The following is a 13,162-nucleotide window of genomic DNA, read 5'->3' as shown; positions in this document are numbered from 1 at the left end:
TTCATTCATAGGCTCTCTATGAAAATATGTTAGTGGAGCTGCCCTTTGCTGGTTTTTTCCTTTCAAAGTTGCTTGGGACAAGTGCTGATGTGGATATTCATCACCTGGCTTCATTAGATCCTGAAATGTACAAAAATTTGCTTTTCCTCAAGAGCTACGAAGGTGATGTGGAAGAACTTGGACTAAACTTTACTGTGGTGAATAATGATCTTGGAGAGGCACAGGTAAGACTGAGACATTTAGGGTGTCTCCTTTTTCTTCATAGCATAACAAGTTAATGGTTATTTCCCAACACCTGTTGCCCTTAGGCAATAGAGGACATAAGGCACACATTGAACTACCATATTTGTGTCGTTCTCAATAAAGGTGCAGCCTCAATTATTTCAAAGCCACTAATGGTGGCTATAAATTTAGAAAGAAAAAAGTATTTCTATTTCATGATTACAGATTGCTTTGACTTTTTAAATTGGTTTGTGGAAGCCTTTCCTGAACTGTATTATATAAGAATCCTTTGAGGGAACTTCAAATATTTAGCCTAAAGAAGAGAGGACCCAGCAGAAAGGAGGGGTGGGTGGAGATATGATGTGTTTTCCAGTGTTTAAAGGCTATTAGATGGAAGAGGAATTAACTATGTTTTGCTTAGTCTGAGAAAGCAGGAATGGGTGGTAAGTTGCAGGAAGGTAGATTTTCTATAAAGACTTATAGTTGTCCAAATAACCGCTTTTTCAAATAATGGAAAAGGGTGGACTATGTAAACTAAAGAATAGTTGGCTTGACTTCTATTCTTGGCAAAATTCTAGAACACACTAAGAAGACTGTTTGTGACCACTTCACAAAGAAAACAATGATCCAGTGATCCAACATATCTTCATTAAGAATAAATCATAAACTTGATTTCCTTTTGTTTTTAACCAATTATGTAAGTAGTAGATACATAGATATAGGATATTTACATTGCAGGAAAGCATATGGCAAAATCACTGGAAATCAAGAAGACTTAAAACGAGGCATGAAAGAAAGGAGAGGCCAGATGGCACAGTTGTTAGAGAGTTGATGTTGATGTCTAGGATACCTGGGTTCACGATATCCCTTTGATATCTAGTGATTCTCTTGCCCTGAATGCTTAGCCCATAATCTTTCAGCTCCTCAGGAAGCTCTCAAAGCCTGAGTTGAAGAGCACGTGCCATTCTACATTACCTCGTTAAGAGTTAACTAAACTAACAAAATGCAGGTCTAATCTCTCTACCCACCCTCTACTTTACAAATCAACAAGTGGGGGGACAGGGGTACAGGGAGGGGAGGAACATAATAGTTGTGTTCAAGTATTTAAAGTGTGTGCTTGCTTCAGTGGCACATGTACTAAAACAAGTATTTAAAGTGTTTTAATATGGGAAAGGTACTATAGAGATGACTTCTTCTTGACCTTGGAAGCAGAATTAGGAATAATGAATTTTCCCTGTAATTAGTCTTACGGTTCTTCTAGATCTTCAGTTTTCTCATTTTTTTTATTTTTTATGTGAACACCCACATTTTATGAAATATTTTCAAATATAAAGTAAGTAAACCATTCTCTGGCATAGGAATGAACTGTCAATATTTTTTTATTTTTTTTTTTAAACCCTTACCTTCTGCCTTAGAATCAATACTGTTTATTAGTTCTAAGACAGAAGAGAGGTAAGGGCTAGGCAATGGGGGTTAAGTGACTTACCCAGGGTCATCCAGCTGGGAAGTATCTGAGGCCAGATTTGAACCCAGGACCTTCTATCTCTAGGCCTGGCTCTCAATCCACTGAGCTACTCAGCTGCCCCCTGTTAATATTTTCTAATTTTGTGTGTGTGTGTGTGTGTGTGTGTGTTTTTAAACAGCACTATAATTATGACCTATTTGTTATTGGATATGTCTTTTTCAGCTATGATTCACCCTAGTTTGGATGTCAGAAGACATGGGTTCAAAAAACACTGAACAAAGCTAAGATCTGAAGTTTAACAGTGAGGAAATTGCCCCTAGTAGACAATCAATAAATGTTTATTGACTCTCCTTTCTGTTGACACCTATTTTCTGCTTAGTGTCACCTAGGGCCTGGGGTCAAGAAGACCCAAGTTCAAATCTAGCTTCAGATACTTAGCAGTATAACTTTGGGGCAAGTCATTTAACCTCTTTTTCCTCAACAGTAAAATGAGTATAACAATAGCATCTACCTCCAAGAGTGGTTGTGAGGATAAAATGAGATAATAATATAAAAGCACAGTGCCTGGCACATGGTAGGTATTATTTAAATGCTAGGTGTTATTAGCTATCATTATTATTGTTATCTCTATCCTATAATATATAGTACCTATCACTGCATTTGTAATATATTATACATAAAGCAAGTAAATCTGGATCCCTAGAAGCTATTATTTTTAATTAACTTGAAAAGGAAATTCAAATGTACCACAAAAGCTGGTGCATATAAACTTATTACTATGCACAGAAATTGAGTGTACTATATTATATGAATAGAATCTTGTACTGATATATGTTAGTTAGCAACAATTAACAGTTAACTTTTAAACTGTGCTAACTTTCGGACAACTTTAGAGTCATTTAAGCTATCAGTGGCTCCTCAAAACTTCTAAGACTTGTAATTTACAGAACTCTTGACTATATGCATTGGGGAAAGAATCTCCTTACCAGGTTAGCTATTCTGATTTAAAAAATAAAAAAGCAGTAAAAAAATTTAATCAAATTTATTCATAGAAGTTTATAGCTATAGGCCTGATTGAATAGTTTTGCTTGATCAATTTTAATAGAAACAATGAAAATACTGCATTTAACTGGTTTTACAACATGATAAGGGGGAAAAAAATTTTTTTAAGTAGTAATAGAGCAGCTAGGTGGCTTAATAGATAGAGCACCAGGCCCTGAAATCAGGAGAACCTGGGTTCAAATTTGTCCTTAGACTCTTCCTAACTGTGTGACCCTAGGCAAGTCATTTAACCCCATTTGCCTAGCCCTTGGCCCTTCTGTCTTAAAAGTTTTTATTAAGATAGGAAGTAAGGGTTTAATAAAAATAAAATGGAAGTAATCATTTTAAAATGAAGAAAGAGAATGTTATGTTCTGAAAGCTAGGTAAACACAAATTTTTTTTAAATTTAAAAATTTTTTAATTTTAATTGATGTATCTCAACCAGAGTTTCCCTTTAAAGTAGTAGAAAATAAATTGAAATATTTGGAAATTTTGAAATGTTGTTAATTATTCCAGGCTATATTTTGAACAGACCGCTCTAATATAATGTCCCCACTACTTCTAAAGTTTCCGATTTTTCCCTGGTTGGTCTTTTTTGACATCTTAACTATATCTAGTTAGATTTGGTTACAAGTCTTTTTTTTATAAAGTATTAGTTCTGATTTTTACATTCCATTCCTCTTGTTTTTAAAGATCATTTTGATTTCTTTTCCTGGTTTTCCCAGATATTAAAAAATCATTCCAACTTCAGTAAGAAGTGAGATGATTCATTTCTTTCATTTATGTCACCAGTGAAGATATAGTGGTCCCACATAGGCCTTTATGGAATGCTAGTCAATATTAATACCTAATTTTGTTTTAGACTTAAGTGTATTTTAAGAAAGTTTGGATCAATGCTAATTTCATATTTTCAGGTGATTCTACATATTCTTATATAAGCTAAATCTATTTATGACAGCAGCTAAAATTCCTATAATGAAAGCAACCAAGAACTTAGTTTTTTTTATTAAAATTTGTTGGGACTGAATTTGGTTAATTTTCAGATATATTCTTTGGAAGGCCTGGGGAAGAGTTTGAAAAATGCATTCGAGGAGGAGGGGAGCTGGGTAGCTCAGTGGATTGAGAGCTATGCCTAGAAATAAGAAATCCTAGGTTCAAATCTGGCCTCAGACACTTCCTAACTCTGTGACCCTGGGCAAGTCACTTAATCCCCATTGCTGAGCCCATATCACTCTTCTGCCTTTGAACTGATACACAGTATTAAATCTTGGGTGGAAGGAAAGGGTTTTTTTAAAATGTAGTTCAAGTAGTTCTAGACATACTGAGAATCTTCTTAACATCGAATAATTTCTCTTTCTGAAGAAGAAAAGCCTAGTTTGCTATCAAAAGACCAGAATAGCATCAACTCATACCATCAACTTTAGTTATGATAAAAATTGTAGCCATAATTTCAAATATCTTTATTAGAACATTTGCTGCTTACACAAACCCATCATCCCATCCCCTTGTTTTTTACAAAATATATATAAAGGCAAACCTTTTATCTTCTTTAATTTCTTTAATGTGCCAACCCTGCCAACTTAATTTGAAAAAGAAGATGGTACTTAATTTCTTACTCTTACCTCATTATTATACTTCAGTGATATCTTTGGAGTCAAAAAACACTTTCTTCACTCATCATATATCTTAAAGCTTGGTAGGAAAGGAGAAATCATATTTTTAGAACTAGTCAGCACATATTACCAAATGTCAGTCCATCATGAGACTTTATCAGTTACTCTGAAGATAGAGAATTCTCCTATTTGTGAAAGTTATGAAATTCAAAATTACAATTAGTAACTGACTCCTGTTGTAATCTATCTTTGTAATCATAATATTCATGTTAATCGTCCTCACATCCCAGGATTGATAGTGATAGTAATACTAAGAGTATATGTAGTAATTCTGTGAAACTGATAGCAATGGTTATGCGATATGATTAAATAGCCCAACCTTCCCTTAAAAATCTAGATATATTTAAGTGGTTTTCATTAAATACTGAAAATTCAATAGTGTCTAAGTCTGACATATTTTAATCAATTCAGATTTTATGTCACTACAATTATAAAGTACGATTTTTAAGGGGATTTAATGAAAAGTAAAAGTAGTTTTTAACAGTGATTTAGTTATTTAAATAATTAATTTGTGACCTCAGCATTTAATTTGAGTAACCAATTTTATATTGATGCATAACTCAGGAATGGTTGTGGCTACCGAGACATGGAAACAGACTGCATTTTTAAAACCTTGTAAGTTTTCCAGCTGCTCTGTTAAATTACTTTTGCCACTGCAATGACTTGTTAATAGCATTTTTCCCATTAATATAGATTGGTTACACTAAAAGATAATACCAAAGACTTTTCCCATGCTACGTGATCATCTCTGCCTTTCATCTATATTCATTACATTTGAATAATTATGAATATTATGAATATAGTGACTGAAGATATGAATATTGGGACTTGCTGTAACTTATAATCCAATAACATTTTCCTCAATATTTATCTAATGCCTGTTTTCTCTTGGAACTATTAAAAATATTACAGAATAGAGTTGAATGTCAACATTAAATTCTTCCATCAGCAATTAATGCATAGGTCCTTCTATAACATTCATTCCAATTTTATTGTGCCATGTGCCTTCCAAGGGAGTAGTGACAGTAGCAGATAACTGAATTACCCAGAAAACCTGAAAAGTATACATTTTAAAAACATAGCCAGTTTTTAATTTATCATTGATAATAATAATCACTCTAATGAAAACTTAGTGTACAATCATTTTCAGTTGTTCAACTGAGCCATATTTTTCTCATAAGAAGTTAGATTTACCCCTACAGATCTTAATATTTAAGTAGATTGTTGCTGATATTTTCTGTTGTTGAAGAATAAGTTGTTGTAACCAAATTTCTATAAAACTGAAGCTTAATCAGGGAAATAATTTTAATGGAATTTTTTTTAACCCTTATCTTCTATCTTAGAACCAAAGGCAGAAGAGCAATAATGTCTGGGCAGTGGAGTTAAGTGATTTGTCTAAGGTCACATAGATATGTAGTGTCAGATTTGAACCTAGGGCCTCCTATCTCTAGACCTGACTCTCCCAGCTGCCCCTAATGGAAGTTATTTTTTGAGATTTTATTAATATCCCTTGTTTTTACATCCCCTCCATTTCTACCTATATCTCTTCCCATAACAAGAATTTTTTTAAAAAAGGGAAAAATCCAAAAATTAGCAAAACCAAACAGCATCCAAAAAAAAAGAAATCTAGCATTATATTCATTATTCCAAACCCATGAAGAGGGGGATGCCTTCTCATATTTCTTCTTTGGGGCCATGCTTGGCCATTCATAATTTCACAACAGGTGTGATGTTTTGTGATAACTATTCTTCTCATTTACTTGTTGTGTATTAAGTATATTGTTTTATATATAGTATGTTGTTTTCTTGGCCCCAACTGTACTTCATTTTGCATCAATTCTTATAGCTTTCCATGCTTTTCTGTATTTAACATGTTCGTTGTTAGTATATTAATAAGTTCTATTACATTCATCCACCACATTCTTTTTTAATTAGTTAAATTCTAATCATTCTTGTGTATCAGCAGGGCATCTAAAATACTTTGTTTCTACTTTTTGGCTACTTTTGTAGGGGAAAAAATGCTACTACAAATAAATAATTTGATGTGGTTTTTTTTGAAGAGTTTTTGTTAATGACCTCCTTTCTTGTGGTATATGCCTACTAGTGGAATTTCTAGGTCAAAGGATATAAACATCTTAGTCCCTTTATTTGCATAATTCTTAAAAGTGCTTTCCAGATTAGTTGTACCTCTTCTAATTCTACCAGAAATACATTAGTGGGTGTGTTTTTATAACCCCTTTAGTTCTTTGCAGCATACTATCATGCCATCTCTTTTTTTTATTTGTTTTTAATTTTAAAATTAAAATTTTTTTTATTTTAATAACAAATTTCCACATGTTTTCCAAAGTTATGTGATCCATACTATTTCCCTCTGTTCTTCCCAGAGCTGACAAGTAATTAAATCTGGATTATACATTTATTATCATGCAAAATATATACCCAAGTAAGCAAGTGATAAATCATATGTTTTCATCTTTATTCCAACAATTCTTTCTCTGGAAATAGATAGCATTCTTTTTCATAAGTCCTCAGAATTGTCCTCGATTGTTGTTTTGCTGTTATTAGCAAAGTCTATCACATTTGATCATTCCAAAGTATTTCAGTTACTATTTATATTGTTCTCCTGGTGCTGCTTATTTCACTCTGTATCAGTTCACATAGGTTTTTCCAGCTCTTTCTGAAATCATCCTGTTCGTCATTCCTTATAGCACAATAATATTCCATCACCATCATATGCCATCTGTATTTAGAACAGCACCTCCTCCTCTTCCTCACCAATAACCAGGATTCCCCCACTGTGTCTGTCAGCTCTTATTGGTGAGCAATTGCCTTTGCCAGACTCTTCTTCACAACATAACTCTGCCTATTGCAACTCCCCTTTATTTATTGTCTTCCACATTCAAATATAAACTACTCCCTAAGAGGAATGATTGTCTTTCTTCCTCATAGTTACTACATTCTCAGTTCTTGTAATAGTTCCTAACATATATAAATGTTTTATATATCTCCTTATCTATCAACCTTTTATTGTTGTAAGTCATTCAGAATTGTCTGACTTTTCCTGACTCCTAGACCATGGCACTCCAGTCCTGCCAATGGAGTTTTCTTTGCAAAGAAACTAAAATGATTTGCTATTTCCTTCTCCATTGGATTTAGAGGATAAGTGACTTGCTCATTCACCTAGCTAAAAAGTGTCTTGAGGCCAAAACTGAACTCAGGTTCTCCTGACTTCTGCAGTTATGTGGTTCAGTGGATAGAGCACTGGGCTTGGAATTAAAAATACTCATCTTTATGAGTTCAAATCCAGGCTCAGATATTTACTAGCGGTGTGACCCTGGACATGTTTGAATGGATATATTTCAAAAGTTTATTATACATAATTTCCCTCTGGGAGTATAATAAATAACTTTTAAGCCTTTGCTTGATAATTCAGAGTCATCTTCCTGAACATTAATTATTGTACAAGTAATACTACAGAAATAACTTCAAAAGTCAGTGAAACTAAAAAAATGAGTGGAAAATGTAGAACATTCCTTGCATCTTCTCAACCTTCAAAATGTCCTATAATTAGTGTGCTTTTAATATGATATGGTGAGCCATAGGAGCTGTTTTCTGCTAATGACTTCTCCCTTTATGACATCTGTCTTTCCCCCCACTCCCCTTTTCCCAGTTACTTCATAGCATTCTTACTAGCGAAGTTTGGCTTTTATGGCATTTGTTAATCTATGAGAACATTCATTTCCTTCTGCTTGCTGAACTAACTCATTAAATCTTGTTTTGTGTAATTTGGGGATCCTAAGCTGTCTTTATAGTTGAGCTTTGTATAAGAAACTCTTTACTTCTAACTTTGTGGTCTATAGGTCCCATATTCTCTATGATTGATGCCGACTGACCTCCAAGTAAATAAAATATTGCTAAATCCTCTTATCTTTCAGTTATTTGCAAAATGATATTATAGTTATTTTCCCCTCTTCTTGTCCAGAAAAAGAAGCTTTAGTTATAGATAACCAGATTCTAAGTTCATTCTTTTCACTAAAAATAAAACTGTTTCCTTTTCAGTCTTTTCCCCCTAATTCTCTACAAATTCATTTGTCTATTCGTTCAACAAATATTAAGGTTTTATTAGGCCTTACCTATGCTAGGCACACCATGGAAGATACAAATATAAGTAATATTTGAATCCAGCCTTTTAAGTTTTCCACGTTGGTAATCATTGACTTAGAAGACATTAACAAGTGATTTTTTTTTAATTTTCTGTTTTAAATTTTTGCTAGAATCATAGAATGCTAAAGTTGACAGGGTTAACTTATGACATGAAAAAGAATAATGTAGTAGGCTGGAGTCAGACTTTGAAAGGACGTAGAAGAGTTTGTATTTGATTCAAGAGGTAATAAGGAAGGAGCAGGTAGAAGGAACAGTGGACAGCACACCAGACCTGGACTCCAGAGGACCTGACTTCAAATCTGAATTCAGACATTTCCTGGCTGTGAGACTCTATGCAAGTCACTTAACCCCGTTTGCCTAGCCCTTATTGCTCTTCTGCTCTAGTATTGGTTCTAGGACAGAAGATAGAAGTTTTTTTTTTTTTTAAATATATTTTTTTTTAACCCTTGTACTTCGGTGTATTGTCTCATAGGTGGAAGATTGGTAAGGGTGGGCAATGGGGGTCAAGTGACTTGCCCAGGGTCACACAGCTGGGAAGTGTCTGAGGCCGGATTTGAATCTAGGACCTCCTGTCTCTAGGCCTGACTCTCACTCCACTGAGCTACCCAGCTGCCCCAGAAGGTAGAAGTTTTTAAAAATCCATTAAAATTATTTTCCTATCTTAGAGTTGTTACTAGAGCAGAAAGTAAAAGTTTAAAAAAAAAAGGTAATAAAGAAACTAGGTTTATTGACTGTGGGAGTCAGATTTGTGTTTTAGTGAACATTTCTTTGACAGTTATATGAAAGATGAATTGAGATGAGACATTGTAATATATTTCAATGTCTACTTCCTTTAATGCCTTCTCCTAGAATTTTTGTAAGTAAACTAATGAATAAGGTCCACCCCCAATTTCATCTTATGCTGTAAATGTTCTTTTGGAAAGATTAAGTTGATTTTCGGAGAGACTAAGAAGCTTTTACTCACAGAAGGGAAGGCTACTAACTTGAGGCAGCTAGGGACAAGGCATGGAAGAACTATTCAGGCCATAGAATCCTACTGTTGGGGGAAAACACAACTGAATCTCAGTCACTGGAGAGTTCAGTTGCTAGATCCTTGCGTATAATAGTATTTAGGGCCTAATGGGGAAAGGTTGACATTAATGTTATTCTAGAGTGGCTGCCATTGAACTGGGTACATCTTAGTCCTGCTAAACTTTCCATCATTCTTCCCCAGCAATGGGTGGAATTCTTGTGTCCTTTTGTCTACCGGACAACTTGACCCTGCACAGAAGTTTTGGCTTTTTGTAAAAATCATTACAGAATTCTGATTTTTTTCCCATTCTTTTCCTCTTTTTTCAGCAATTAGAAGTAGAGGAGCATAATAAGGGCTGCATAGGGCCAATAAGGGTCTGATGTATGTCTCTGTAATCAAGTGAGGTGTCACGTCCAAGAGAGTGCCACAAATACTTGATAACTAATTGGGATGGTTATATAAGAACATAGCTTTGTAAGGACCTTTCACTGGGGTACAGAGATCAAAAGAAGAAGATAGTGGAAAATGGGATAGGAGACTTGACTGTCGTGTACTGGCTATAATCTATCATCAAACATAATAGACTACCTCAAAAGTTAGTCAGATGTCGTTTTCTCCCAAATGGAATGCAGTAAATTGAAAGCAGCAAAATAAAATATTTTTCTTTTGTAATGTGACAGAGTGGGTATAATCATTGCTTGGAAGAGATTTAGTTCTTTTTACTCAAATCTCTTCTATACTTTGTGTATTTCACCCTCATGATGATAACTTCATGTTCAAAGAGCATATATGCTTCTTCAAATGAGAAAATTCTCCATAGACAGAGAAACCACCTATAAATCTGATCCTGTACAATTTGCCTTCTTGAGAATGCTTATTGAGAGAACTCATATTATAAAACTATGTTCATTATTGCCTTGCACCATCTAGTGGTATTAGTTGAATGTAGAATAAAATCTTCACATCTTATTCTGTAATGAATTCTCCAAAACCTTTATTAATGGAACGATTTCATACTCTTCCATCTGAAATAGATAAACTTATCTGTTTAATAAGTAGTAGTTCCATTAAGGCTCTATGTAAATATTAAAATGTGTCAAAAAGAAAAAATATGATGTTGCATTCTACTTCTTTATGTAGATATACAAATGAATTTTAAAAGAAAGACAATGTGATCCTGTAATTACATTCAGTATCCTATTTAATTAGTAACATGAAACTGAAGACATGACATTCATTGTCACTAATAATAATCGACATCAAAGCCAATATTTATATAGCACCTACTATATGCCAGGGACTCTACTGAGCATTTTTCAAATATTATTTCATTAAGAAGTAAGTTGATGATAAACTGTAATACTCCAGATATTTTAAAAGTTGAATAAACTGGAATTATTTGGCCAGTTTATATATTTACTCAATTAAGTATCATATGATAAATGAGACTTCCCTTCAAAAATCTTAGCACTGATTGCCAAGATTATACCATATAATTTTTTGTTTTTCAAAATCTTTTTGAAGACTAGAGAAGTTTTGTTTTTTTTTTACACTTTGGTTACTTGAATTCTACATTTGCTTGTGTTAATATTAATATGATGTAAACTGTAATACAAGAAAGTCTATAAACACATTTCCTTAAGAAAAATGCCAACCTTTTGAGGTGAGATAACATTCTAATCAGAACTCTCATATTTTTTGATAATCAGAAAACTTTTACTAAAAACATTTATTCTATTTAATATTGTATGATCATAAAATTTCAGTTTATAGTTAATATAATAGCTTAAATATAACTATCATGATTTATTGCTTTTTAGCTATTTAAACATTTATAAATTTTTAACATTTAAAATTATTCTTATTTGTAGATTATTTAAATATTGGAGTGATTTTTAAATAAATTCCTTCATATTATTAGAATTATCAATCTATACTAGTCTTATCCTTTCTAAATCATAAAAGTATATCTTATTACTTGTCTTATAGCCATAAAAAGGTAGGGAGGAGCAAGATCAGTTTAAAGGAATTTATTACACTTATTTCAGGCACTGTGCTAAATATTGGGAATACAAAAACATTTTAAAATCCTTATAGTTCAGGAGCTTAGAGTACATCTAAAGTATAGGAGATAGAAACTGAACTTGTGAATTTGTTGCTATAGTGAATGCCATGATGAGAAAGGTCCTTTCTACCAATGGAAATGATCACTTTCTCTACAACTTTCAGGCTTAAGAGAATTTCCTTGAGCACTGAGAGGTTAAGTGGCTTGCCAAAGTCACACATAGGGAAGGATTTGAACCCAGGTCCTCTTGGCACCAAAGCCAGCTGTCTACTATGCTGTACTTACCTATAAATATATGCAAAATAAATACAAAGAAGTTGAGAGTCCATATGTTGTTGTAAATAACCTAAAGGTTTTGCAAGCGAGTCCTGTGGTAAGGAATTTAATAGAATGGACATGGAGTAATATATTTGTTAGTTCATGAGTGACAAGATCAGAGAGGGAAATTTTTGTGGAAGGAACAACAGGATCAGTTTGGCCAGATCATAGAGTACTGGAAAGAAATGGTGTGTATAATTTACCATGTTTTTCTTGGGTATTATAGAATATACTATTTGTTACATCATAAGTAACATGGTCACTTTTTTAATGAGTATTAGATAACAGGTAGAATGTCAGCCAAGAAAGGAAGGAATTAAGATAATAAACACAATTTAAAAACTAGAATCAATAAAAATGGTGAATTATCTGAGGCCTGATGGTCCCAATTGAAAGCATTATATTCTTATTGAAAAGATAAGAATGCTCCCAATGACTTTACAAAATGTCCCTGCCTATGTGGAAATTTATTAAAATAAAATAAAGAATTTTTAAAAATCTTAAAATGGCAGGTTAAAAAAAAATTGGCCTTGCCAAAATGTGAAAGAAGCAATCAGAAGAAACAATGGATTTTTGAAGTTTATGTTCCAGAAGTCATCTGACTGCCTCATTAAATACTAGATAGCAAAGTATTTGCTTTGGGCAACTGTAGTACTAGAAGTTGCACTTTTCAAGCCCTACATTTAGACCCTTCAAAATTTGAAGTAATGGTGATAATTGACATTGTATGAGGATGAACTATTAATTTGTGGAATGCCTTAGACAATTCAGTAAAATTACAACGAATCTTTAAATGAAACTGCAGACAGTAACAGATTTTTATAGGTAATAGACATTTTGGTTCTTTAAAGAGTCCACATAATTAAGCTACTATGGATAACTGGTGATTAAACATTATCTTTTTTAAAGTATATTCAAATAATTAGAAAATAAGCTCACTGTAAACATTCTCAAATGCAGCCAGATTATTGGGTGTTTTTGCCTGATTATTTGTTAACAAGGGAAAGTTCATTTTAGGTGAAAGAGGAGTTTCCCAAAAGTTACTTTATAGTGGTCTTCATTAGCTATTATATAAGTGCAAATGTGCATAAAATGAGCCAACTTACTCCTGATTTCTTTGTGGGAGAAAATGAACAAAAGTCTTATTCGATTAGGCCTAGGTTAAATGGAATCTAAACTTTTGGGGAAAATCTTACCATTAA

At 33.2% G+C, this 13,162-nt stretch overlaps 1 protein-coding gene across 1 annotated transcript in view; it reads left to right on the top strand.

Annotated features, from left to right (window-relative positions):
- Positions 1-13,162, top strand: part of UBE3C (ubiquitin protein ligase E3C) — a 204,236-nt gene that overhangs the window by 173,321 nt on the left and 17,753 nt on the right. Inside the window, exon 19 of the mRNA XM_044678556.1 lies at positions 12-224. Within this exon, the coding sequence (XP_044534491.1) occupies positions 12-224 (213 nt within the window). The remainder of the gene's footprint in view (positions 1-11; positions 225-13,162) is intronic.

Source organism: Gracilinanus agilis, chromosome 5 (assembly GCF_016433145.1).
Source record: "Gracilinanus agilis isolate LMUSP501 chromosome 5, AgileGrace, whole genome shotgun sequence".
Classification (NCBI taxonomy): domain Eukaryota; kingdom Metazoa; phylum Chordata; class Mammalia; order Didelphimorphia; family Didelphidae; genus Gracilinanus; species Gracilinanus agilis.
This window is presented reverse-complemented; position numbering and strand designations above follow the sequence as displayed.